This window comes from Schistocerca americana, chromosome 1 (genome assembly GCF_021461395.2).
Source record: "Schistocerca americana isolate TAMUIC-IGC-003095 chromosome 1, iqSchAmer2.1, whole genome shotgun sequence".
Lineage (NCBI taxonomy): Eukaryota > Metazoa > Arthropoda > Insecta > Orthoptera > Acrididae > Schistocerca > Schistocerca americana.
This window is the reverse complement of record NC_060119.1, coordinates 1,159,056,329-1,159,084,112: the sequence shown is the minus strand read 5'-3', so window position 1 is coordinate 1,159,084,112 and position 27,784 is coordinate 1,159,056,329. Positions and strand designations below refer to the sequence as shown.

The 27,784-nt window shown below is 44.2% G+C and overlaps 1 protein-coding gene across 2 annotated transcripts in view; it reads right to left on the bottom strand.

The window, feature by feature from the left end:
• The window catches only part of LOC124551745 (trypsin-1-like), a 252,714-nt gene that overhangs the window by 24,807 nt on the left and 200,123 nt on the right, over positions 1–27,784 (bottom strand). For both annotated transcript variants that reach the window (XM_047126464.1, XM_047126465.1), the window contains exons 3-5: positions 26,882–26,982; positions 10,024–10,159; positions 3,285–3,401 (exon numbers count right to left, since the gene is read on the bottom strand). In XM_047126464.1, coding sequence (XP_046982420.1) covers positions 3,285–3,401; positions 10,024–10,159; positions 26,882–26,982 — 354 coding nt within the window. The remainder of the gene's footprint in view (positions 1–3,284; positions 3,402–10,023; positions 10,160–26,881; positions 26,983–27,784) is intronic.

The following is a 27,784-nucleotide window of genomic DNA, read 5'->3' as shown; positions in this document are numbered from 1 at the left end:
ATCAATAGAATAGTTATCAAAAACTCGACTGTGACGAAGGTGAAGTGACCAACAATACAAGTCTACAAAAATAAAAATAAACTTTTTACATTATCAAATAATACTTTGTTCTTCATTTGAAAACCTTTTTTATGTTTTTTATGCCATCCAACCATTGTTATGAGTCATTATTCCTCCTCGTAATATATCTGAAACTCACATAGTTCCGAAAGTAGGTCCATGCATAATACTGTACACTCAAGGAATCGCGCCTGCTGCACACCGCAGCTTTCCACTGCTGACTGCCAAAGATTTTAAGATTCCACAGTGATGCCATCGAAGACACACATAGTGTTGGCTAACAATTGTTTCTCTGACCACAATTCTTCAGACACATTATTTTCCTTTACAAACATTAATACATCCAATAACTTCATCCTAAATAGCCATATTACAAAATTGATTGTTACAACCACTTGCAACTTTTCACTAATCAGTCACAATTTTGTCAGTTAGTTTAATTGTTATGGTACCTTGTTCTCTGACTGGCTGCCCTATCTCCCGTTTGACAATATCCCATACAGATCTGATGTAATTAAATTTTCCTTGAAAAATTTGAGTCTCATTGTTATCTACGTTAATGACAGAAGCTAAATAAATGAGTTGTTGATATTTGCGCCATGGCCAGGACTTAAACCCGAGTTTCCTTACAACTAGCTGGGAATTATACCCGTTACACCACTGTAGTAATACAGGTAAATTCATTTCTTCAGCTTCAATCATTATGGTAGATAAAGTTAAGACTCAAATGCCTCAATGAAAATTAAATTGTATCAGACATATAAACCACCTACGCTTGAGGTACTGGCAGGATTGCCCCGCTATTTCCAGTGGTGGTGTGCTATTCCAGAGACTCGACAATAGTGAGGACTTAAGAAGGGGAAAAGTAAGCTGAAGACTAGAAGTTTGTGTTGGAGGAGGGGGGGGGGGGGGGAGCATTGGACTAGGCTAGTCCGTGCAGCAGTGTTACCTATAGTGCAATGGGGCTGTAATGGCTAGCTCCACTTCCCTAGCAAGCAAGAAATTTCAGGCTCAGGTCCTAGACGCGACACAAACTTTGATTCATTTCTTCAGCTTCTATCATTATTGTATATCTCATATAGTTTTAATCTTACGATCTGCGTTATTCATATCTGTCAGGACCCGTATACTTCTGAACATTTTAATGACTTTCCTTAAAACATAAACAGCATTATCTGTAGTACGCAAGTAAAATCGGATCTTGACTTATTCTGGCCTTTATATAATTTCCCTCATCCTCTTACACGAGATTTTAGTTCCAATAGTTATCCGTGGCTTAATTGTTGGTGTAATTAATTTTCTGGATAACTCTTCAGGAAAGCTACTTTCAAATACGGACACAAATTTACGATGGAATACACTGAATTTGACATTAGCGTTTCTTTCTATATATACTTTATCCCACAACACCTTTTTAACTTACAGTGGCCCAGACCCCTGTCGAATCCCCGCGGCGCATTCACGACCGTGGCTGAAGTACTGGCCAGCCTGACTGCGGTTTTCCAGTCGGTTCCCACGCCCGTTGAAGCAAATGTTTCGTCTCATAATACACGATGGACCAACAGTTAAAAAAATACTATTACACAGAGAGCAAAGTTTTCGCTGTTCATCGATAGGGGTCACATACAGTGATGAGCCAAAAGATTATGACCACCTGCTTCATGGCTTGTTTGTCCGTCTTTGGAACGAAATACATCACTGATTCTGCGTATCAGGAATACCACAGTTTGTTGGCAGGTTTTTGGAGGTATGTGGCATTAGATGTCTACGCACAGGCCATGTAATTCGCGTAAATAACCCGCCCCTGACTATTGTACGCGGTGATGGTGCCAGATAGCGACCCAGGTGGATTCCATAGGATTTACATCAAGCAAATTTGGTCGCCAAGACATCAACGTGAGTTGACTATTATACTCCTCAAACCACTGCAGCGCGGTTCTGCCTCCGAGACACGGACAATTATCCTATTGGAGGATAACATCACCGGTGGGAAGACATCAAGCATGAACGGATGCAGGTGGTTCGCAGCCGTCAGCGTGTCTTCGATTACCACCACAGGTCCAATGAAAGTGCAGGATAATGTCTCATGTAGCATAATCCTACTCCCAACAGAATCCGTGCGTGGCGCGCTCCATGTTCCGAGCCGCCGCTTATCTCGATGACGGCGTTTGTGGAGACGACCATCGACCTAGTGTAGCAAAAGTGTGATTCAACCGGACATTGATCGACGGTCGAATCCTGACGGACCTGTGCCCACTGCATTCGTGATTGACGACATCGTTGGGTCAACATGTGGACACGTAGAGATAGTCTGCTGCAGAGCTCCATGTTCAACAAGGTACGGTGAATGGTGTGCTCCAAAACACTTGTGCGTGCACCAGCATTGTGCTTGGTTCAAATGGCTCTGAGCACTGTGGGACTTAACGTCTGAGGTCATCAGTCTCCTAGAACTTAGCACTACTTAAACCTAACTAGCCTAAGGACATGACACACATCGATGTCTCGGGCAGGATTCGAACCTGCGACCGTAGCGAGCATTGTGCTTTTTGGACAGGGATACCACAGATCACCATCTATCCTACTTAACAGAGCAAACAAGCCTCCGAACCACACATTCTGTGAGAGTCGTGGACGTCCGACCATTTAGCGCCTTTTGACTGCCTCTTTCCGAACATGCTCACGACAGTAGCACGTGAACATTTGACCAGCTTCACCGTTCTCGAGATACTCGTTCACAGTCACTGCTTAATAATAATCTGCCCTTCCTCAAAGTCGCTTGTCTCAATTTATTTCCCCCGTTTACAGCCCATATCTTCGCTAGAGTGATCCCACGTCCGTCTCTGGTCCGCTTACATACTTTTGTTACCGCGTCACGCGCCCGCAACACCAGCAAGCGACATCCAATGTCGCGGTGGACAGCCCTCAGAGATTTTTGGTGATCATTGTATACAGAGACTTCCCTCCCTTAGCTTACTGATCAATGCGGCAACAGGAAGACATTCGGCCACAAAGTTAAATGAAATACGTTTGTGTAAAATTGAGTACAGTGGAGACTGTCGTAGATGGGGTGGGGGAACGCTAACGAGAAGAAGAAGATAGGAACCTCGTTGGTGATAATCCAACAACATTTTCTTTGATGATTAACTTCAAAGGCTTCTACAGTTTCCTACTCACCACAAAGTGAGGAATCGCAATGAAAGAGCAGTAAGGAACACATTACGTACGGAGGTTGTACCCCAGCCGATAACAGTGACACTGGAGCCCTCTGGAGTCTCCTGTCCTTGCGCTGGAAGCTGTACAGTTCCCATCGTGGTGCCGTCCAGGACAAAAGGTGTCGCTACCTGTAAAAATATTATCGGGTCAGATAATGGTAGACAATTACTCGACACAGAATACGGAGGACAGCAGACTGCAGCTAGCACTCAGAAAGGCTGGCTCACCTTTTAAATAAAATCGCCGTGTAACATATGAAGGCTGTTCGGAAAGTAAGTTCCGATCGGACGCGAAATGGAAACCACTGTGAAAATCGGATGGGTAGTGCCTCTCTAGTACGTCCGTCAATTGCGCCACTTCGCTCTTTTCAGTTCTAACCGTGCAGTGACCACGTAAAGATGCCTAGAAAGTAGTGTCCCCTGCCAAGTGTGAAGGCCTGCTGAGAGATTTCAACTAATGGCGTGCAGCCCACACAACGTAACTCTCATGCATGCCCTTCTTGATGACAATTCTCGGCCGCACTCTTAAGGAGCAATGAGAACGGTTGGTTGGTTGGTTGGTTTGGAGGAAAAGGAACTGAACGGCAGAAAAAATGCTCCTGCAGCGTTTTCGATGGGAAGTGTTTGGTCAGCCACGACACAGCCCGTAATTGGCTGATCCTGAGTTTCATCTCTGCTCACGTGAACCGCTGGCTATGATTCAAATGGCTCGGAGCACTATGGGACTTAACATCTGTGGTCATCAGTCCCCTAGAACTTAGAAATACTTAAACCTAACTAACCTAAGGACATCACACACATTCATGCCCGAGGCAGGATTCGAACCTGCGGCCGTAGCGGTCACGCGGTTCCAGACTGAAGTGCGTAGAACCGCACGGCCACACCGGCCGGCCGCTGGCTATGATGACAACATTGTGACACAGACAACGAGCTGCAGACGAAGGTAGAGAAATTGGCGGAAAGCACAGGCGGTTGCCTTCTATGAAAGAGTATTGGAGAGTTGGTACAACACTACGACAATTGTCTAAGTCGGATCGGCGACTGTGTGGAGAAGTAGCTGTAAGGTATAGCTAACTGTTGGAAAGTTTTGGTTTTCAGAGTGGTTTCTTGTTTCGCGACCGATCGATTAGTCCTCGTATTGGTAGCACGCAAAAATGGCACAGCGATCGCTAGGAGCGCTGTGGGTGGTGTATAACTGGTACCTGGTCACGTGACATAAAACCGTTGGCGTAAATGACAGTGAAATGCAGCGTGCGTGTCGTCCGGTTGTATGGAATCACAGCAGTACGATTGGTCGAAAATGGCTCTGAGCACTAAGGGACTTTTAACATCTGAGGTCATCAGTCCCCTAGATCTTAGAACTACTTAAACTTAACTAACCCAAGGACATCAGACACATCCATGCCCGAGGCAGGGTTAAAACCTGCGACCGTAGCGGTAACGTAGTTCCAGACTGAAGCGCCTAGAGTCGCTCGGCCACACCAGCCGGCTACGATCGGTCGACGTGACAGGGAGGCAGAAAGAAGCTTTCGCATTTGGATCATACTGCAAATGAAGCTGCCCGATTTGTTGCTGTACCAGCGCGGAAAATCCATTTATCTTCGAGCGAACATTAACAACTGAACTGCATGCTGGTTTACATGTTGCCAAGGCTCTTCGGAGTACGCTGCAAAAGTTTCGCTGGGAACACGACAGCCTACTGTAAAGGGAAGACACACTTTATTCAATCACCAAACACGCGACTGCGTACGCACAGGCGGCGGCTAATATCTGGTCATATTCGTATTGACAGCTGAAATCATCTACATCTACATCCACACCCACATGGATACTCAGTAAATCACATTTAAGTGCTTGGCGGACGGTTCATCGAACCATCTGCACAATAATTCTCTAGCATTCCAATCTCGAACAGCGGGCAGTAAAAACGAACACCTATATCTTTCCGTGCGAGCTTTGATTTCCCTTATTTTATTACGGTGATCATTCCTCCCTATGTAGGTCGGCGGCACCTGAAATAAGTTTGCAACCCAGCGGCCCAACTTCCCCGAACGGGGTCTCCCGGCAATGAATGCCACACGACCATTTCTCCATAACGTACACCTACTTCTGTTCATTCTTCTCTTAGTTCTTTCAAACTTCCGCCAGTAACAGGATTACAAGGTCTGAGCTTCTTAGCACATATTGCAACATACTTTGCTGTTACACTACTTTTTTATTACTCTAGGTATACTTGAAGGAGCTCTATCAGTGTGTCTTTTTTTTTTTTTTTTTTTTTTTTTTTTTTTTACACTTCTAGTTCCGTAGGACCAAATTGAGGAGCAAATCTTCATGGTTATGGAACGTGTTATTACATGAAATTACAACCTAAAAGTAATAACAGATAAAATAAAACGTTAAGGAACCCAAAAAATACAAGCCATAAGTATATATAAACGCAATCAACAATATAAGATAGGAATGAGCTTAATTTTTCAGGGAACTCCTCGTAAGAATAGAAGTGACCCATGAGCAAACTCTTCAGTTTAGATTTGAAAGCGCATGTATTACTGCTAAGATTTTTGAATTCTTGTGGCAGCTTATTGAAAATGTATGCAGCAGTGTACTGCACACCTTTCTGCACAAGAGTCAAGGAAGTGCGATCCAAATGCAGATTGGATATATATATATATATATATATATATATATATATATATATATATATATATACGACAGAATAAAATTCAGAAACATCATTAAGAAAAGTAAACCACATGAGATACAACGTGACAAACGAGCAGGCATAAAATGGACCGAAGAACGCAAGCAAGATCACAGCCAGAAGATGAAAGAAATATGGGCAACCAAAAAGGCAATCAAGATGAAGCCGAAGACACAAATCCGACAAGAAGCATGGACAGAGGACCGGAAACAGAAACACAGCGAGCGAATGAGGGAAGTTTGGGCAGCAAGGAAGGCAGCAAAAGGAACTGGCCATGTAGTTCAGTCCAAATGCGCTCTTTGAGGGCAAAACACCAATAATATATATATATATATATATATATATATATATATATATATGGTGTTACAAAAAGGTACGGCCAAACTTTCAGGAAACATTCCTCACATACAAATAAAGAAAAGATGTTACGTGGACATGTGTCCGGAAACGCTTAATTTCCATGTTAGAGCTCATTTTAGTTTGTTTTGCCACCTACGCTCAATGGAGCACGTTATCATGATTTCATACGGATACTATACCTGTGTTGCTAGAACATGTGCCTTTACAAGTACGACACAGCATGTGGCTCATGCACGATGGAGCTCCTGCACATTTCAGTCGAAGTGTTCGTACGCTTCTCAACAACAGATTCGGTGACCGATGGATTGGTAGAGGCGGACCAACTCCATAGCCTCCACGCTCTCCTGACCTCAACCCTCTTGACCTTCATTTATGGGGGCATTTGAAAGCTCTTGTCTACGCAACCCCGGTACCAAATGTAGAGACTCTTCGTGCTCGTATTGTGGACGGCTTTGATACAATGCGCCATTCTCCAGGGCTGCATCAGCGCATCAGGGATTCCATGCGACGGAGGGTGGATGCGTGTATCCTCGCTAACGGAGGACATTTTGAACATTTCCTATAACAAAGTGTTTGAAGTCACGTTGGTACGTTCTGTTGCTGTGTGTTTCCATTCAATGATTAATGTGATTTGAAGAGAAGTAATAAAATGAGCTCTAACATGGAAAGTAAGCGTTTCCGGACACATGTCCACATAACATCTTTTCTTTCTTTGTGTGTGAGGAATGTTTTCTGAAAGTTTGGCCGTACCTTTTTGTAACACCCTGACGTCGGCCTCGAGGCCGATGTCAGGATACCCACACTAGTGAATGGGTGTCGACCAGGGGTTCGCGAAGTGACACCACTAACTGCCCGAACCGCCAGTTTCTGAGTCAAAAATATCCTTTGAGAATGGGAAGAATTATCCCAAAACTTATAAGCGAATGAAAATAAACAAAGTAGACTACTTTTCGTGTCGAACTATTACATACTTCAGATACCGTTCGAATAGTAACTGGCAGCATGAAGTCTCTGAACAAGATCCTGAACGTGGGCTTTCCACGACAAACCCGATCTACTGGTAGACTCAACTGGCGCTACTGCAATGTGAGCCATGCCCTCCGCCATCAGTGCCTTCTCCAGCCCCATGGTAACACACCTAACAGCAGCATTAAGATGTGGCCGACGCTGAAACACGTGCACGGAGTGAACATTAGTGCCACTAATCTGAGTAGCTATCTTTACCAACTGTATTTTTTTACATGAGTCCTTTGCCACGCGGAGTGGCCGCGCGGTTTGAGGCCCCATGTCACGGGTTCTGCGGCCCCTCCCGTCGGAGGTTCGAGTCCTGCCTCGGGCATGGGTGTGTGTGTGTGTGTTGTTCTTAGCATAAGTTATTTTACGTTAATTTAAGTAGTGTGTAAGTTAAGTACCGTTGACCTCAGAAGTTTGGTCCCTTAGGAATTCACACAAATTTGAACGTTTTGAACATGAGTCCTTCCCGACAACTACGCAAAGCAGTTTGTGCGCTATACGTTTCCATTAGACTTCCGGTTTTCGTGTACAACCAACAGAAATTTATTCATTCGTCGCTTGTTAGATCCCTTCCGCCCCTTCAGCGTTCACACATTGGTTCCTGTCTCGCTTCATAGTTTACTGATTTCCTCACGCTACACGATTACAGACACACACAAACCATCAATGAGGAACTTGTGCTGGCTGTTGCTGTACGCGAATAACGACGCGATTAAGGTCTTTGGAGTCAAACATGACGTTGGATTTGGTCATGGCTCCTACGCTCCGCCACGAGAATTAGTGCGGGCAGCCTAGTAAATTAGGATGTGTTCGGCCCTCCTTGTATATTGTGCTCGTTTATTCGATCATACAGGGTTTTAGTTCAGCTACTACAGTTATTATAGCAGTGGATGTGTACATTCAATATTTTTAACTGCTTATATGAATGTTGATATCAGAAAACCTCGTAAAACCAGGTCTCAATGTAACAAATCTTCCTGAAAAAGAAAGTGGGATACGTTTCTGGGCATTATACACATCTCAAGCTATAGACTGTGACGCTACAACGCAGTCCTTGCTATGAATTTTTTCCCTTACTTAACACATGAAACTGTTTGTATACGATGTATTGCCTAGTGTAAATATGTATTGTAAATACTATGTTTAAATTATGTAATATTTAACACTGGCAAGTCAGGGCATATTTAGTTAACGTTGAAATCAGAGAGATTGTTTTGTCGTGCCGTTGGGCGCGGGAGCGCGCCAGCGGGTAATAGTAGCAGTAACGCCGTGCTCGGAGGAAGAAGTACAGTTGAGTGCTGCTAGTCCTAGCTGTGTTACTCGTACATCTAACGGCTAGTGTGTGGGTCTAAGTACGACGGGAAAGTAATGGTCGGCATATCTCGAAGCATGGCCGGGCAAGTTATTATGGATTAATGGGCATAGTGCTGAAGAAACGAGGACTTAAATGTGAAGCGCACTGTGGGCCCAAGTCGCAACAGTAAAAGCCCGATGCCACATTGTGTCGCAGCCGTGGACTTCCGTCGATCCACCGAAAACGAGGGAAGTAAGATCTACGTAATTTTCGAAGGATAAAATTGTAGAAGGCTTGCCAGTGACTGTGCTTTTCTCTAAAGTTGAACAATTAATAACAAGCACTTTATAATCGAAGTGTTGCAGTTACATTCCGCACGACAATAACACCAAGTAGGTTCCTTCCAATCCTTACGTTATTGAACCGAGGGTGTCACGCCATTATCAAGAGAAACTACGTTAATTATCAAATTATTTGCATAGACGGTGAAGAGTAAATTTCAGACTGATTATCGTAGTTAATTGTTGCACTTAATAATCTTACGCCAACCGTAGTAACTTAATAATAGACTGAAGTAATAAATTTGATTATTAAGATTTATTTCAACCCATATTCAGCTGAAGTTAATTCAAGGATATTTCATGAAACTATAAAGCTTATTCCACCTGACGATACCCCAATTAATGAATTATTATCACTCAAAACATAGTTAATCCATTATTGACAATATATTTCATTATTAGTAGATTAAACTGTGCAAAGTACCTAATTTTAAAGACAGAATGACAGTCCATTATTCAAAATCTCGATAGATAATTATCTGTGTTGTCAGCATTGCACTTAGCTGACAAATTATGAACAAAATAAGTGTAGTTAGATTGTTATGACATTGTTTTATATGACTACTGAGCCTGACACAGCACTTACGTAAAAGTCCCCGTTCCACCTGCTGCGCTACAAGCAGGTAAACTTTATTTTTGACACAATTATTCACGCACTTAACAGTACTGTCGCTCATCAGTTGAGCTGGCGACCGATTTTTTAATTGCTTTTAGAACTTAATCATTTCTTTCGGCAAAATTTCCACTGGCAAAATGTATTTCCAAATTATTTCCATTATCTCATTTACCGATCGTTATTGAATGAAATTACTCATTCAATAAAGATCAAGTTATAACGTCTCCTGTTTCCCGCGGAATAATCATTATTTATTTCGGATTCGGATGCCTTATCCCGACACTGGTCAAAATTCATAATTCACGGTCATTGTCAACTTGCAATTTCGCAAATCCCGGGAAGCAGGGGGGTGTTATAAGACCAACGGCGAAACTTAATCTAATAAAGATTTTGTCTTACCGTCATATGTTAAGTTCTGTGCCTACCTTGATTAAGGCGATGTCGTTGATCCAGGAATTAGAACTGTCGTATTGAGGATGGATTATAGTCTCACTGATGTTTATCATGGAACCACCCTGCACGAGACTGGTTGTTCCTGCTAGGATCGCATAGTAGCCACCCCTACAAACAAGAAAACAAGACATTACAAGAGAAAGGAGATTGCCACACAGTGCCGAAATTTGTTACTTCGCTACGATATTGTAAGATTTGTATCATAATTGACAGTCCAGAGATCCACCGATCATATGCCGAATTTCTCTCTTTGATGATGGAAATGTTACGTCTCGTGTATATTTGTGCATAAGTACATACTGATCGTTTGTTGGTGTGACTGTATATATTACATTTAATTTTACGTTTGTTTTATCAAATAAAACACACACACACACACACACACACACACACACACACACACACACACACACACACACACACACACTACCTCCTAAAATATGTATAGTGTGTACAGAGATGACCATCAAAAATGATTTCAGTTAATTTGACAGATTTTTATTCTTGACTATCTGCACATCACGTACTCATAACACGCTAGGTTCGTGTGTGGGCCCCTTCTGCCTGTCATTTGCGATATGCACTCTTTCATCAATTTGACGGCCCTGTGGCCTCTATTCTACTTCGCAGCTGTTGGTATGCATAACCCACTGCAGTCCAGTCCACACCTGACTGTAACATGGCGCAGAATATTGCACAAAACTAACTTTCCCTATCCTAAACAGTGGTGGCGCTACACTGTAAAGAAAAGTAAAGGTGTCATCGTTGAAACTTGTTGTAATACTGTATCTTTCATAGCATTTGAGCTGTTATTTATTCATCAACCCTTCTCAGCATCAAATGGTCATTAACGTCATTGTCTGGCCAATTTCAATTTCGGATTAATTATACAATAATTCGAAGCTATTTGGTCACTTACCTAAATACCCGGCCATTGACGTTGCTTTCTGCTTTACTTAATTGTCCAAAACATATACTGGGCTGTTATAATTAAACTTTCCCTATATAACACGTTATAACACGGAAACTAATTACTGTACGAGTACCAGACTTGGTAGCATTAAGGTCCAGAATATAGGGTGCACGATTTCCATGCATCACAGCGCCACTGTCCAGTTCCAACTATGGCCACCAGATGCCGTGATTAGTCATCGTGATTCATAGTCTCACACACCCTACCAGTCGCAGTGCACATGTTGATGTGTCCACATGGGCTTGAACGAAAGGAGGAGGGCATTATTGCTAAAGCTCTATTATCAAAGCAAAGTAATGCTGCAGCTGCAGCTGAGAATATCGGCGGCTGAAAGGATTATGGAAGGGTCCTCTTTCTCCACCTGCTGTGTGCAGCATGATGAAGAAGTTCGAATCCACATGAGAACTGGGCGTCGCTCCGAGAAGAGGCCGACGACTGGTTGCATCACAGGTGTCTGACAAAATCGCTGTTACTATGGCAGACAACGCTGCGCGTAATTCCCAATTGTCAGGCAGGGCTCGTGCTGTTGAACATCCCGTGGTCCACTGTACGGAAGGTGCTTCGAACCATTCTCAAATGGTGTCCGTACAAGATCCATGTCGTACAGCAGCTTGCACCACAGGACGCACAACGATGTGTTGACTTGGCTCTCCATTTTCTCGCAAGGATTGAAACTGACTAGGGCTGCCCCTGGACAATCCTATGGATAGACGAAGCTCTGACAGGTGAGGTGCACTCACAGAATTTCCTAGTGTGGGGGGTCTTCACCTCCAGTCACTGTTCATGAAGTACCTCTGCATGATGAATGTGTCACTGAATGGCGTGGATTCAGAGCTACGTTCATCGCTGGCCCATTCTTTTTGGAAAAAGTTGGTGCTCAGAAACAAAAGATGTGCAGTGCGACTGGCCAACGTTACTTCGATGTGCTTCGCCAGCATGTCATACCCGCCCCACAGGAGAGAGACACATTGAGCTCAACAGTTTTCAAGCTAGGTACGGTCTCACCGCACACCACTCGTGAGGTTTACCTGCTTCTCCAATACACATTTGACGGTACGATCACCTGATCTCACTCCCTGTGATGTCTGGTGGCGAGGCTACCTGAAGGACAGGGTTTACCAGGGAAACATTAACACATGTGCTGGTCTGAAGCGCAACATATCAAGAGAGGTAGTCAGTATACCTACGAACATGCTTGGTACTGCTGTGCAGAATGACATCCCGAGCTTACAGACGCTTCTGGACACTGATGGGCGCCATATCGAGCCCCTTTTGTAGCAGTAACCGTACTGGTGTATAATGGTAGATGTACCGTAGCATCACATTAGAAGTGTTTCAATTGAACTGATTCTGCATTATTTCTCTTCCCCATGTCTTTGACATTAATGCTACCGAGTTTGTACAGTAATTAGTTTCCGTGTTATAACGTGTTAAATAGTGAATTTTTAATTATAACCACCGGGGTGAAAAGTATTTTAACCGACAAACTCTGAGAAGTTATAGGGGGCATCAAAACAAACATTTTTCCCTAATGTCATTTTCTCCTATGATGAGTATTTAAACCGGTAGAGGAAGATTCCTCTGGCGGCAAATTAATTAAACCAGCAAACACTTTTCCATTTTTTTACGACCAAGAGACAACACATTAACACAACCCAATTTCAATTACAGTATATTTTCAAAATTGCCTCCATTGACACGTAAACAGAGGTTACACCGTCGGATCATGTTCTGTCTGACAGGGCAAAAAACCCCGGGAGTATCCTGAATTGTTCCTGCTGCTGCTACTATCCGGGCTACCAGATCCTCTTTTGATGCAACACGAGTTGCCTAAACAAGGTTGCGCGTCTCTCCCCACACAAAAAATTCCAGAGGGGACATGTCTGGGGATCGAGCAGGCCATGGTACAGGACCACCTCTGCCAATCCGCGTTTCTGGGAACCGTCGGCCAGGAATCGACGCACACGACGACTGAAATGTGCCGGCGCCCCGTCATTTTGGAACCACATGCGTTGTCTTGTAGGGAGCGGGACGTCTTCCAGCAATTCTGGCAATGCTCTGGCGAGAAAATTGTAATACTGCCTGCCATTTAATTGCCTAGGTAGCAGATACGGCCCAATTAAACAGTCCCCAACAACACCGACCCACACATTAACGAAGAACTGCACTTGACGAGCGCTAGTAACTGTGGCATGTGGGTTATCCTCACTCCAAACATGCGAATTGTGCATGTTGAAGACTCCATCACGCCCGAACGTTGCTTCATCGGTAAACAACACAGGACGCATTTCACATTGTTCCAGGTACGACTGCGAAAACTGTGCTCTGGGTGGATAATCAACTGGTTCCAGGTTGTGGACACGCTGTAAGTGAAATGGACGTAACAATTGCTCTCGAAGGACTGTTCTTACATTCGTCTGATTCGTCCCCATGTTAAGTGCAGTTGCACGAGTACTGATCGAAGAATCCCGCTCCACATGCTGCAAGACAGCTTCCTCAAATTGCAGCGTTCTTACCGTGCGACGGCGTCCCTATCCAGGCAATCTGTTAAATGACCCGGTCTCAAGCACCAACCATATCAGAGTACTCACTCCAGGTGTATCGCTCCATTAGTAAACAGAGACAATGCACTACTACACTGTTTGACAGTAGTTGCCTACAACTGAAGAGCGTAATACGCCCTCTAATAACTGAAGATCGTAATTCGGCCTCTAACAGCTGAAGAGCGTCAAATCGAAGACTTGCACCCGGCGAACGGTCTACCCGACGGGAGGCCCTAGTCACACGACATTTTTAACAGATGTTTGAGATTTCGCGTTTGCACTGTGTAACTGGAGTCAGCCCCAACAAATGTCAACAGAAAGAGTCGGTTTGTTTCCCATTACAAACAAAAAGTTTGTAAAAACCGGAATATTACGTGCCCATTCGATAGAACGCTCCCAAATTAGTCTATTCCGACATTCGTTTCAGCGATATATATTAGCAAGTACAATAAAAAACACGAAGAAAGCGATCCACCAGCGATTCAGTACTGCTGCGTGCAGCCATCGCGGGCCAAGGCAGTGTCGTCATTGCTCGAGTACTGGATAGTCTTCGAGTTTTACTGTTATTTGGATGGGCGTCTAAATTCCAATTTACAAATCATTTTGTTTCTAACGGGAAATAATCCGACGCTTTCCGTGGACACTGGGCGATGCATGAAAGACGTGATAAGCGGTGTTTGTTTGGGCTGACTTCATCTACGCAAAGCAAAAATGAAACTGCAAATATCTGATAAAACACCGCAGAAAATGCGCCTGGCGTCTATCAGGGGAGACACCCCGAATATATATGTTCTTATCCCGTCTATATATACAGAAGAGCTAAAGAAACTGGTACACCTGCCTAATATCTTGTAGAGCCCCGCGAGCACGCAAAGGTGCCGCAACACGACGTGGTATGGACTCGACGTCGTATGAAGTACTGCTGGAGGGAACTGACACCATGACTCCTGCAGGGCTGTCCGTAAATCCGTAAAAATACGAGGGGCTGGAGATCTCTTCCGAACAGCAAGTTGCAAGGCATCCCAGATATGCTGGGTAATGTTCATGTTTGGGGAGTTTGGTGGACAGCGGAAGTGTTTCAACTCAGCAGTGTTCCTGCAGCCACTCTGTAGCAATTCTGGATGTGTGGGATGTCGCATTGTTCTCCTGAAATTTCCCAAGTCCGTCAGAATGCACAATTGACTTGAATGCATGCAGCTGATCAGACAGGATGCTTACATGAATGTCACCTGTCAGAGTCGTATCTACACGAATCAAGGGGCCCATATCACTCCAACTGCACACGCCCCACACCATTACAGAGCCTCCACTAGCTTGAACAGTCCCCTGGTGACATGCAGGGTCCAAGGGTACACGAGTGGGCCTTCAGCTCCGAAAGCCCATATTGATGATGGTTTGTTGAATGGTTCGCACGCTGACTCCTGTTGATGACCCAGCATTGAAATTTGCAGCAATTTTCACTTATGTCACGTTGGACGATTCTATTCAGTCGTCGTTGGTCACGTTCTTGTAGGATTTTTTTCTGGACGCGGCGATGTCAGAGATGATGTTTTAGCGGATTCCTGATATTCACGGTGCACTCGTGAAATGGTCGTACGGAAAAATCCCCACTTCATCGCTACATCCGTGATGTTGCATCCTATCGCACGTGCGCCGACTATAACACCACGTCATTCATATCTTGATGACCTGCAATAGTAGCTGCACGATGGTCACGGGACGTGGTAGGAATTGGTATGCACTGTATGGTTTGGTTTAGCGACGAAGCCCACTTTCATTTGAATGGGATCGTCAATAGCAAAACCTGCGCATCTGGGTGTCTGAAAATACGCATTTCGCGATCGAGAAACCTCTTCACTCTCAACGGGTGACTGTGTGGTGTGCAATGTCCAGTCACAGATTAATCTATGCGATGTTCCTTGATGGTACGGTGACTACCGAACGGTACGTGAAGGTCTTGGAAGATGATTTCATCCCTATTATCCAAAGTGATCCTGATTTCGACAAGATGTGGTTCATGCAAGACGGAGCCGGACCACATCGAAGCAGGTTGTGTTTGATGGTCTGGAGCAGCACTTTGAGGACCGCATTCTGGCTCTGGGGTACCCAGAAGCCACTGGCATGGGCCTCGATTGGCCACCATATTCTCCGGATCTGAACACTTGCGACTCCTTTTTGTGAGGCTGTATTAAAGACAAGATGTACACGAATAACCCCAAAATCATTGCTGAACTGAAAACAGCCACTCACGAGGTTATCGACAGCATCGATGTTCCGACAAATCAGCGGGTCATGCAGAATTTCACTATTTGTCTGCGCCACATCATCGCCAATGATGGCAGGCTTATCGAACATGTCATAACCTAAATCCGAATCTTTGTAGTGACGTTTACATGTTGAATGAAGTGTGTGTTCGCCGCAACTTGTAATTAATTTAGGTTTATATATGAAAAAGGTGTATATACCCAATTATTGAACCATATCGAAAAAATGTAAATTGGTAATAAACTACGGCGTGCACACAATTTATTCAACATGCAAACGTCACTAGAGAGATTTAGATTTAGGTTACGACATGTACGATATGCCTGCCATCACTGGCGATGATGTGGCGCAGACGAATAATGAAATCCTGCATGACCTGTTGACGTGTCGGAACATCGATGCTGTCGATATATACATACTTACTTAACACAGTACACGACAGATATTCGGTTCCAGACATATCGTTATAGAAACTTTTCTTCTAGTTTTGACCAATACTACTTCCTGTAGAAATATGTGACATTTTTAAACTCCCTTTGTATGCAGGCAGACAACATCAAAACAAATAAATTTAGTTATAGCATGCGGTCCTCCCTCCCTCCATGAACCATGGACCTTGCCGTTGGTGGGGAGGCTTGCGTGCCTCAGCGATACAGATAGCCGTACCGTAGATGCAACCACAACGGAGGGGTATCTGTTGAGAGGCCAGATAAACGTGTGGTTCCTGAAGAGGGGCAGCAACCTTTTCAGTAGTTGCAGGGGCAACAGTCTGGATGATTGACTGATCTGGCCTTGTAACACTAACAAAAACGGCCTTGCTGTGCTGGTACTGCGAACGCCTGAAAGCGAGGGGAAACTACGGCCGTAATTTTTTCCCGAGGGCATGCAGCTTTACTGGAATACTGTCTTTAAAATTCTGAAGGTGTCAGGGGTAAAAGACAGGGAGCGAACGGCTATTTACAATTTGTACAGAAACCAGATGGCAGTTATAAGAGTCGAGGGACATGAAAGGGAAGCAGTGGTTGGGAAGGGAGTGAGACAGGATTGTAGACTATCCCCGAAGTTATTCAATCTGTATATTGAGAAACCAGTAAAGGAAATAAAAGAAAAATACGGAGTAGGTATTAAAATCCATGGAGAAGAAATAAAAACTTTGAGGTTCGCCGATGACATTGTAATTCTGTCAGAGACAGCAAAGGATCTGGAAGAGCAGTTGAACGGAATGGACAGTGTCTTGAAAGGAGGGTGTAAGATGAACATCAACAAAAGCAAAACGTGGATACTGGAATGTAGTCGAATTAAATCGGGTGATGCTGCCGGAATTAGATTAAGAAATGAGAGACGTAAAGTAGTAAAGGAGTTTTCTATCTGGGGAGCCAAATAACTGATGATGGTCGAAGTAGAGAGAATATAAAATGTAGACTGGCAATGGCAAGGAAAGCGTTTCTGAAGAAGAGAAATTTGTTAACATCGAGTTTAGATTTAAATGTCAGGAAGTATTTGTATGTAGTGTAGTCATGTATGGAAGTGAAACGTGGACGATAAATACTTTAGACAAGAAGAAAATAGAAGCTTTCGAAATCTGGTGCCACAGAAGAATGCTGAAGATTAGATGGGTAGATCACATAACTAATGAGGAAGTATGGAACAGAATTGGAGAGAAGAGAAATTTGTGGCACAACTTGACTCGAAGAAGAGATCGGTTGGTAGGGCATATTCTGAGGCATCAAGGGACCATCCAATTTAGTATTGGACGGCAGCGTGGAGGGTAAAAATCGCAGAGGGAGACCAAGAGATGAATACACTAAGCAGATTCAGAAGGATGTAGGTTGCAGTAGGTACTGGGAGATGAAGAAGCTTGCACAGGATACAGTAGCATGGAGAGCTGCATCAAACCAGTCTCTGGACTGAAGACCACAACAACAACATGCGGTCCTCAAAGTGCTCCTCCAGTCCATCAAACACTGCCTGAAGGCAATTTCTGAAGCTGGGGACGAGTTACACAGAAGGCAGTTTAGCATGCTAGTTACAGCAGTGGTATTCACGGGAATTGTTCGAATGTGCGACCATTGGCCTTTATGTAGCAGTGCATCGTCAGACCATTGACTGTCCGTTGGAAGATACCTGACATGTCCGCAATACTAGCAGCAAGGACGACAGTTCTAACAACAGAGGTGTTCTTCTGTTTCGAAAACGGTTTCATACACCAGCTGCTTCATATGCCCCTACAGGAAGAAATCCAAGACACGTGAGGTCACGTGACACGTGGGGAGGCCATAGGGCCACTTCGGCCGATCCATCGATTGCCGAAGGTGGCTCTCAGATGATTCCTCACAGAACTGCTGAAATGGTTTGGCGCATCATCGCGTTAATACTCCTTTGTCTAACATTCAGAGGTACATCCTCCAGCCGTTCTGGTAACACATGTTCCATAAAGATGAGATATCTCCGACCGTTGGGGCAGAATGGAACAATGTATGGGCCAGTCAAGCTACAACTGAGAATGCGGACCCACACACCACCGAATCGCTGTTGACGAGCACGAAGCCGAGTGAGTCATGGATTCACACGTGCTCAAACATGCGAATAGTGGACGCTGAAAAGCCAAGTGAGTGCACAAGACCTCGGTTGGAAATATAGCGTACAGCGCAGTCCGTTCTAAAAACAATTGTACGAACTGTACGTGTTAGGGAAAATCTTCGGTTGGTTGTGCTACCACACAAAGAATATGGAAAGCGTGAAGCCGCTGTTCATGTAATACGTTCCACACTAGGTTATGTCTGACGCCAAGAATGTGTCAACACGTCGTGTAGGCTAATTGTAGATGGGGAGTCTTCAACATGTCGTCGCAGAATCTCGTCTTCCATTTCGGGAGTTCACACTGTTCGATTCCGACTTGCATCATACAGTACTGCGCGGAGAGTATTTGTTTCACGTAGCACGTGATGAACAAGTCCGAACGTTTGGTGGAAACCGTTACTTTGGAAAGCGCTATCGATACTGCCTCACTGCATCACGTCCATTTCCGTTCACAGTCACGTATAATAGATGCATGTCAGCCATTTCATCGTACGCGAACCGCTCTATGTACGCTGTTGCTGTCACAGGCCGATAATGACTGCGACTGAATTGGTTTGTTTACAAAATAAGTCACCTTTGTTATCCCAAGGCGGTGATGCTTGCGAATGTATCGATGTGTTTCCAAGCAGACGCCAGAACCAACCATTCGTACACATAGCAGTTTTGAATGGCAGTACGCATTTCCAGTCAGTGACATCAACAAACCACTTTACTTCAAAACCACTAACAAAATATTCACTACCATTAAAAAATGACTTCAGAGACCGTACTTTCCTAACCTAAATACACTGAAAAACCAAAGAAACTGGTACATCTGCCTAATATCGTGTAGGGTCCCCGCAAGCACGCAGAAGCGGCGCGCGTGGTAGCTGCGCGGTCTGAGGGGTCTTGTCACGGTCCACGCTGCTCCCCCCGTCGCAGGTTCGAGTCCTCCCTCGGGCATAGGTGAGTGTATTGTCCATAGCGTAAGTTATTTTAAGTTAAATTAAGTATTGAGTAAGCTTAGGGACCGATGCCGCAACACGATGTGGCATGGACTCGACTAATGTCTGAACCAGTGCTGGAGGGAATTGACACCATGAATGCTGCAGGGCTGTCCATTAATCCATAAGTGTACTAGGGGGTAGAGGTCTCTTCAGTACAGCACATTGCAAGGCATTCCAGATATACTCAATTATGTTCATGTCTGGGAAGTTTGGTGGCCAACGGAAGTGTTTAAACTCAGAAGAGCATTCCTGAAGCCACTCTGTGGGAATTCTGGACGAGTGGGGTGTCGTATTGTCCTGCTGGAATTACCCAAGTCCGTCGGAACGCACAATGAATATGAAAGGATGTAGGTGTCCAGGCAGGATGCTAATGTACCTGTCCCCTGTCAGAGTTGTACCCAGGCGCATCAGGGGCCGCAAATCTCTCCAATTGCACTCGCCCCACACCATTACAGAGCCTCCACCAGCTTCAACAGTCTCCTGCTGGGATGCAGGCTCCATGGATTCATGATGTTGTCTCCATACCCGTACACGTAAATCCGCTCGACACAATCTGAAACAAGATTCGCCCGACCAGGCAACATGTTTCCAGTCATCAAGAGTCCAATGTCGCTGTTGACGGGCGTAAAGCTTTGTGTCGTGCAGTCATCAAGGGTACGTAAGTGGACCTTCGACTCCGAAAGCCAATATCGATTATGTTTCGTTGAATGGTTCCCACGCTTACTCTTGTTGATGACCCAGCACTGAAATTTGCAGCAATTTGCGGAAGGGTTGCACTTCTGTCTCGTTGCACGATTCTCTTTAGTCGTCGTTGGTCCCGTTCTTGCAGGCTCTTTTTCCGGCCGCAGCGAAGTCGTAGATTTGATGTTTTACCGGATTCCTGATATTCACGGTACACTCGTGAAATGGTCGTACGGAAAAATCCCCACTTCATCTCTACCTCGGAGATGCTGTGTGCCATCACCTGTGAGCCGACTATAGCACCACGTTCAAACTTACATAACCTGCCATTGTAGCAGCAGTAACCGATCTAACAACTGCGCCAGACGCTTGTTGTCTTATATAGGCGTTGCCGACCGCAGCGTTGTATTCTGCCTATTTACATGTCTCTGTATTTGAATATCCATGCCTGTACCAGTTTCTCTGGTGCTCCAGTGTATATAACCGCGCTGTTGTTCTCTACTTCCTACATTAATTTGGACGAATAGTTTCGCAACGCCTTGTATAACCCTCATAAAGAAAATTGTGCCACGTCCTTATAAGAGATACACAGGTCAAAAAGTAGAAATAAAGATTCTATGAATTATTGCCCAGGAAAAATAATCGTTGACACATAGGCCAGTCATGTTAGCCACCGTCTATTGACGCTACAGGAGCTGCCCGTTGTGCTTACTATTCGTTCTTACATATCCTCAAGCCCTTTTCCTCAATGAGTCACAAAATAGTGCGAAAAACTGGCTGCCCTCGAACTTGGGCGCATGCTTGGGAGACTCCGTGCTGTGAGTTGTGCACTTTGCTGACGAGCATGGAATACACCAGTGTGTTTAAAATGTCCCTTCAACAATAAATTTAAGGAATTAGGATCAGGTGAATGGGGAAGCCATGCTTTTGGTTTTCCTCGATCAATCCATCCCTCATTAAATATTTGTGTTAAGCACTGTCGTACTGGGCGTAGAAAACGTGGTGGCACCTCTTCGTCCGAAAACCACATCCATTGACGTTCTCGAATAGCCGTGGTAAAATGTCGCAATGCGCTTCGTGATAAGCAGCGGCGTCTGCTTTCTTGTCTGCTAAGGTGTATGGCTCTGTGAGTCTGTCGCATAATTAGTCCGTGCCTACTCATCAATATTGAAGCAATCCTGATATCTTGCTTCCATAGTCACGCAGCATTTTGCATCTTCCACACGTCGCTGCTGTGAGAAGTTATTACATCTATAAATGGTCTTTTGTTGGTTATTTTCTCAGCAGTTATTGTTGGTTTTCCCGTCTTAAGCTTACTGCTTTCATTGATGAAGCACCTTCTGTGGTCATTCTGGAATTGTAGCAAGAATAAAACGGCTGTACATTTTGGTATTTCCGGATTAAAAACAGTCATCCAGTAAAATGCTTTTTTAGCGATCTTGACTTGTGATGTTACATTGCAGATCGTTCCCAGACTGATCATGTAAGGAATAAATTACTTAGGTTGTTTTTGCCTCTTGTTTATATTGTATGAAGTCCATTGTTTTTCCTTCATTTTTAGCGAAACTTGAATTTGCAAGAAACCTGTTTGCACACATTTACTTACACTGCATTTGTGGTTTTTTTTCTTCGTCTTACTTTTGCAAAATTCATAAGAGAAATAGTACCATAGTTTCACGTATTCTACACTCGACGTAATGTTTTACGTTTATTCATTTGTGTTCCGTCTAGGTTGTGAATATCGCCACCTTGTAAATTAAACTGTTTTTTTCTTGTGTGTGTGTGTGTGTGTGTGTGTGTGTGTGTGTGTGTGTGTGTGTGTGAGAGAGAGAGAGAGAGAGAGAGATAGATATGTAACGCCAGTCTGCAGTCTGCGGAGATTGTCATCACAATGGTATTTAGCGTACCATGCCAGCAAGTCAGCCAGTGGATGACTGAAGTCAGTTAGAAGATGAAAATCATTAATGGGAGAACAAGGGTGACTGACAAGGTAGACGAAAAATCCACCAGTGATTTTCACTAAGAGAATCAGACCACTTCCCTTAGGGGCAGATTTTTATCTGTTTCGCTCCCCACTTGTGCACTCTCTGAGATACCATCGCTCTTCTAGTTTTGTCCCCTTGGTCGTAACTAATCCAGTTTTCTCACAGTGGTTGAACCTGTTACTGATAATTTAGTTCGGCACTACATGTTCTGTAGATTTCTACAATTTCTTCCGAAATAATATGGAATCACATACATGATTTGTTGCTGTGTATGGCTGGCTTCTTGCAGATGACTAAGTAGAGCACAGTGGCTTCCATGTAAACAAATTAACATAACTGTCTTTGTCACTACTCACACTACATCTGAAATACAATTTTAACGGCAAAGTAAAGATCTTTGTCTATTACACTCACACGGATTGACATGTTACCAGCAAACAGAATGTTGCACTTCGGTCCCAATGGAGAAAAATCTTCAGCAGTAACAATAGCTTCGGGGATACCGCAAGAAACTATTCACTAACTCCACTGAAGAGCCAAAGAAACTGGTATAGACATGCGTATTCAAATACAGAGATAATTAAACTTAAGACAACAAGTGTCTGGCGCAATCGTCAGATCAGTTATTGCTGCAAAAATGGCAGTTTATCAAGATTTACGTGAGTTTGAACGTGGTGTTATAGTCGGCGCACGAGCGATGGAACACAGCAACATCGAGGTAGCTATGAAGTGGGGATTTTCCCGTACGACCATTCCACGAGTGTGCCGTGAATATCAGGAATTCGGTAAAACATCAAATCTCTGACATCGCTGCGGCTGGGAAAAAGATCCTGCAAGAACGGGACCTACGGCGACTAAAGAGAAACGTCCAACGTGAAAGAAGTGCAACCCTTCCGCAAATTGCTGCAAATTTCAGTTCTGGGCCGTCAACAAGTGTCAGCGTGCGAACCATTCAACAAAACATCGTCGATATGGGCTTTCAGAGCAGGATGCACATTCATGTACCATAGATGACTGCACAACACAAAACTTTAGACCTCGACTGGGCCCGTCAACACCGACATTGGACTGTTGATGACTGGAAACATGTTGCCCGGTCGGACGAGTCTCGTTTCAAATTGTATCGGGCAAATGGACGTCTACGGGTATGGAGACAACCTCATGAATCCATGGACCCTGCCTAACCAGCAGAGGACTATTCAAGCTGGTGAAGGCTCTGTAATGGTGTGAGGCGTATGCAGTTTGAGTGATATGGGATCCCTGATACGTCTAGATACGAGTCTGACAGGTGACACGTACGTAAGCATCCTGCCTGATCACGTGCGTCTATTCATGTCTATTGTGCATTCCGAACGACCTGGGGTAATTTCAGCAGGACAATGCGACACCCCACACGTCCAGAACTGTTACAGAGTTGCTCCAGGAACGCTTTTCTGCGTTTAAACACTTCCACTTGCCAGCAATCTCCCCAGACATGAACATTATTGAGTATATCTGGGATGCCTAGCAACGTGTTGTTCAGAAGAGATCTGTACCCCCTTGTATTCTTACGGATTTATGGACAGTGCTGCAGAATTTAAGGTGTCAGTTCCCTCCAGCAGTACTTCAGACATTAGTCGAGTCCATGCCACGTCGGGTTGCGGGACTTCTGCGTGCTCGCAGGGGTCCTACACGATATTAGGCAGGTGTACCAGTATCTTTGACTCGTCAGTTTATGTAAATGATCTTTTTGGACCATGAGTGTTCTGATCGGTTTCATGCGGAGCGCCACGAATTACTCTCCTGTGCCAACCACTTCATAGTAGAACACAACCGACGTCTTTCAATATTCGTTGGAGATATTCAAATCTCTGTCTTCTCCTACACACTCCCTCAAGTACCATACAAATTATTCCTTGGTGTTGTAAAGCATGTTATGTCGTTCTGTCCCTTCTTCTTGTCAATGTTTTTCTACAGCCGCGCGGAGTGGCCGCGCGGTTTGAGGCTCCATATCACGGATTGCGCGGCCCCTCCCGCCGTAGGTTCGAATACTCCCTCGGGCATGGGTGTGTGTGTTGTTCTTAACGTAAGTTAGTTTAAGTAGTGTGTAAGTCTAGTGTGTAAGTCTAGGGACCGATGACTCAGCAGTTTGGTTTCTTAGGAATTCACACACATTGGAACATCTACATCTACATCTACATACATACTCCGCAATCCACCATACGGTGCATGGCGGAGGGTAGCTCGTACCACAACTAGCATCTTCTCTCTCTTTTCCACTCCCAAACAGAACGAGGGAAAAATGACTGCCTGTATGCCTCTGTACGAGCCCTAATCTCTCTTATCTTATCTTTGTGGTCTTTCCGCGAAAAATAAGTTGGCGGCAGTAAACTTGTATTGCAGTCAGCCTCAAATGCTGGTTCTCTAAACTTCCTCAGTAGCGATTCTCGAAAAGTACGCCTCCTTTCCTCCAGAGACTCCCACCCGAGTTCCTGAAGCATTTCCGTAACACTCGTGTGATAATCAAACCTATCAGTAACAAATCAAGCAGCCCGCCTCTGAATTTCTTCTATGTCCTCCCTCAATCCGACCTGATAGGGATCCCAAACGCTCGAGCAGTACTCAAGAATAGGTCGCACCAGCGTTCTATAAGCGGTCTCGTTTACAGATGAACCACATCTTCCCAAAATTCTACCAATGAACCGAAGACGACCATCCGCCTTCCCCACAACTGCCATTATATGCTTGTCCCATTTCATATCGTTCTACAATGATACGCCCAAATATTTAATCGACGTGACTGTGTCAAGCGCTACACTACTAATGGAGTATTCAAACATTACGGGAATCTTTTTCCTATTCATCTGCATTAATTTACATTTATCTACATTTAGAGTTAGCTGCCATTCTTTACACCAATCACAAATCCTGTCCAAGTCATCTTGTATCCTCCTACAGTCACTCAACGACGACACCTTCCCGTACACCACAGCATCATCAGCAAACAGCCGCACATTGCTATCCACCTTATCCAAATGATCATTTATGTAGATAGAAAACAACAGCGGACCAACCACACTTCCCTGGGGCACTCCAGATGGTACCCTCACCTCCGATTAACACTCACCATCGAGGGCAATGTACTGGGTTCTATCACTTTAGAAGTCTTCGAGCCACTCACTTATTTGGGAACCAATTCCATATTCTCGTTCCTTAGTTAGGAGTCTGCAGTGGGGCACCGAGTCAAACGCTTTCCGTAAGTCAAGGAATATGGCATCCGTCTGATACCCTTCATCCATGGTCCGCAAGATATCATGTAAGAAAAGGGCGAGTTGCGTTTCGCATTAGCGATGCTTTCTAAAGCCGTGCTGATGCATGGACAGCAACTTGTCTGTGTCAAGGAAATTCATTATATTAGAACTGACAATATGTTCGAGAATCCTGCAACAAACCGATGTTAAGGATATTGGTCTGTAATTTTGAGGATTCGTCCTTCTACCCTTCTTATTTGTTTCTCTACATGTTCCCCTCTTCAACGATTCGACGAGATACATCCTTATTGCTAATCAGTCCACATAATTTTCTAGGTTCTTCTATGCAACCTACCCAAACTCTTCGATTGTCTTCTTTTCCGGTTTCCCTATAGTCTGTGGTTCAGACTCATCCAACACTGTGCTCCAAGTGCACATTTTCAGAAATTTCTTCCTCGGGTTAAGGCCGATGTTTGACACTAGCAGATATCCCTTGGCCAGGAATGGTCTCTTTGCCTGTGCTAGTGTGTTCTTTATGTCCTCCTTGCTTTGCCTGTCATTTGTTATTTTGCTTGCAGTGAAACGGAATTCCTTCACTTCGTCCACAGCGTGGTCATCAATTTCAAAGTTAAGTTCATCAGTAGTCTCATTTCTGCTATTCCTGATTACTTTCTGTTTACTCTCATTCAGTATTCTGTACTCATTTGTACATTCTATTGAACAGGTCCTGTAATTCTTCTTCACCTCCACTGAGGATAGCAATGCCATCAGCTGACATTATCATTGATGTCATTCCATCCTAAATTTCCCACTCCTAAATCTTTCCACATTGGTACTTCGATGTATCGACTGAACAGTAGGGACGAAACTTTTGTGTCTTATTCTCTTTCTAACCCGAGCACTTTTTTCTTAGTCTTCTTATTTTTCCCTCTAGGTTCTTCTATCTATTACATGTCACCCGTCTTTATCCGTAGCTTACACCTATTGCTTTGAGAATATCGGTCTTGCACCATTTTTGCATTGTCTAACGCTTTTTCTTAATCAACAAACCCTATGAACGTCTCTTGATTTATCTTAAGTCTTGTATCCATTATCTAGAACAGTTTCTAAATCATATCTACTTTAAATTATCCATTTTTTAAATCTTTATTCCTACTTCCAGATTTTGCATTGTCTAACGCTTTTTCTTAGTCAACAAACCCTATGAACGTCTCTTGATTTATCTTAAGTCTTGTATCCATTATCTAGAACAGTTTCTAAATCATATCTACTTTAAATTATCCATTTTTTAAATCTTTATTCCTACTTCCAGATTAAAAAGATTTTCATATGCACATGCACAACTTACCTATTCCTTCTTTTTTGATGGTTCCTTGGAGTTCTTCACTTACGTATTCTTTTTCGTAGCTCTTCATTTAGTGCTTTGTCGGCCCCCACAGTTCAGTGCAATTGGATACCATCCTGACATGCTCTTGCACTGTTTCCCCACTCTCTCCCTTTCTCTTTCGCGTACACGAGGCTACATCACCTACGATTTGGGAATGAATCTATTGTCTACATTAGTCGTTTCGTTTCACACGTACTTACATTTCGAAACAGTGGGCCGCGCTAACAGCCCAGAACTCGTTGAGGATAGACGCGCCACAGGCGTGAATGTAGGTGCCGAGAAAATCAAGTTGCACCGACAGCTGCAACAAAACACAACGCGTTCTAATAGAGAAATAAAAAGCGCTCAGTTGTTGCTACCTACTAGGCTGCGAAGCAAAAATAGAGAAAAATGCATTTCTGAACACTGAGTGCGAGCTGAAGGTCTCTGTACGTCTTTGAAACCCTATCAAGATCTGAGGGAATATTTGTGCAGCTTTTTTTAGGACAGTATTTTTTTACAGATAACTGCATTATCTGCAAAAGGTCTGAGGATTCTATCAATATTGTCTGTCAGGTCATTATTATTCAGTATAAATATCAATGGTCCCAACACATTTGCCTGGGGTGCTTCTGAAGGTACTTCCGTATCTGTCAATGACTCTTCATACAAAATAACACATCAACCCTCGCATAGTAAACCTCTGTGGCATTCAATACAAACTGGTGTCCAAAATTAAAGCAACAAACTGCTATTTCCCTGCCCTGTGTCTAATTCGCGATATAACCATGCAAACTGTCAACAGATGTCCGTACGATCGTGTTGTGCACGGACTACGGCATTCCGAACGACAGACAACCACGCCAGCAATGACGTCAGGGCACCTATCAAGCGAGGTAGTATTTGCAGGGTAGTCTAACATCCACAGTCGCTGTGTACACAGTCGCAGACGATGCATTGTGGCACAGAGAAGACGCCTAAGACTCTCTGATGTGAAGGGCCAAAGCAAGTGGCCCGATGGCTAAATGTGAATCGTCCTGTTGTTTCTCGTAGCTGTATCCCGGAGACCAGGACAGGACCAACCACGTGTGACATCAGAAACAATGGGTCGTTATTTGGCTGTA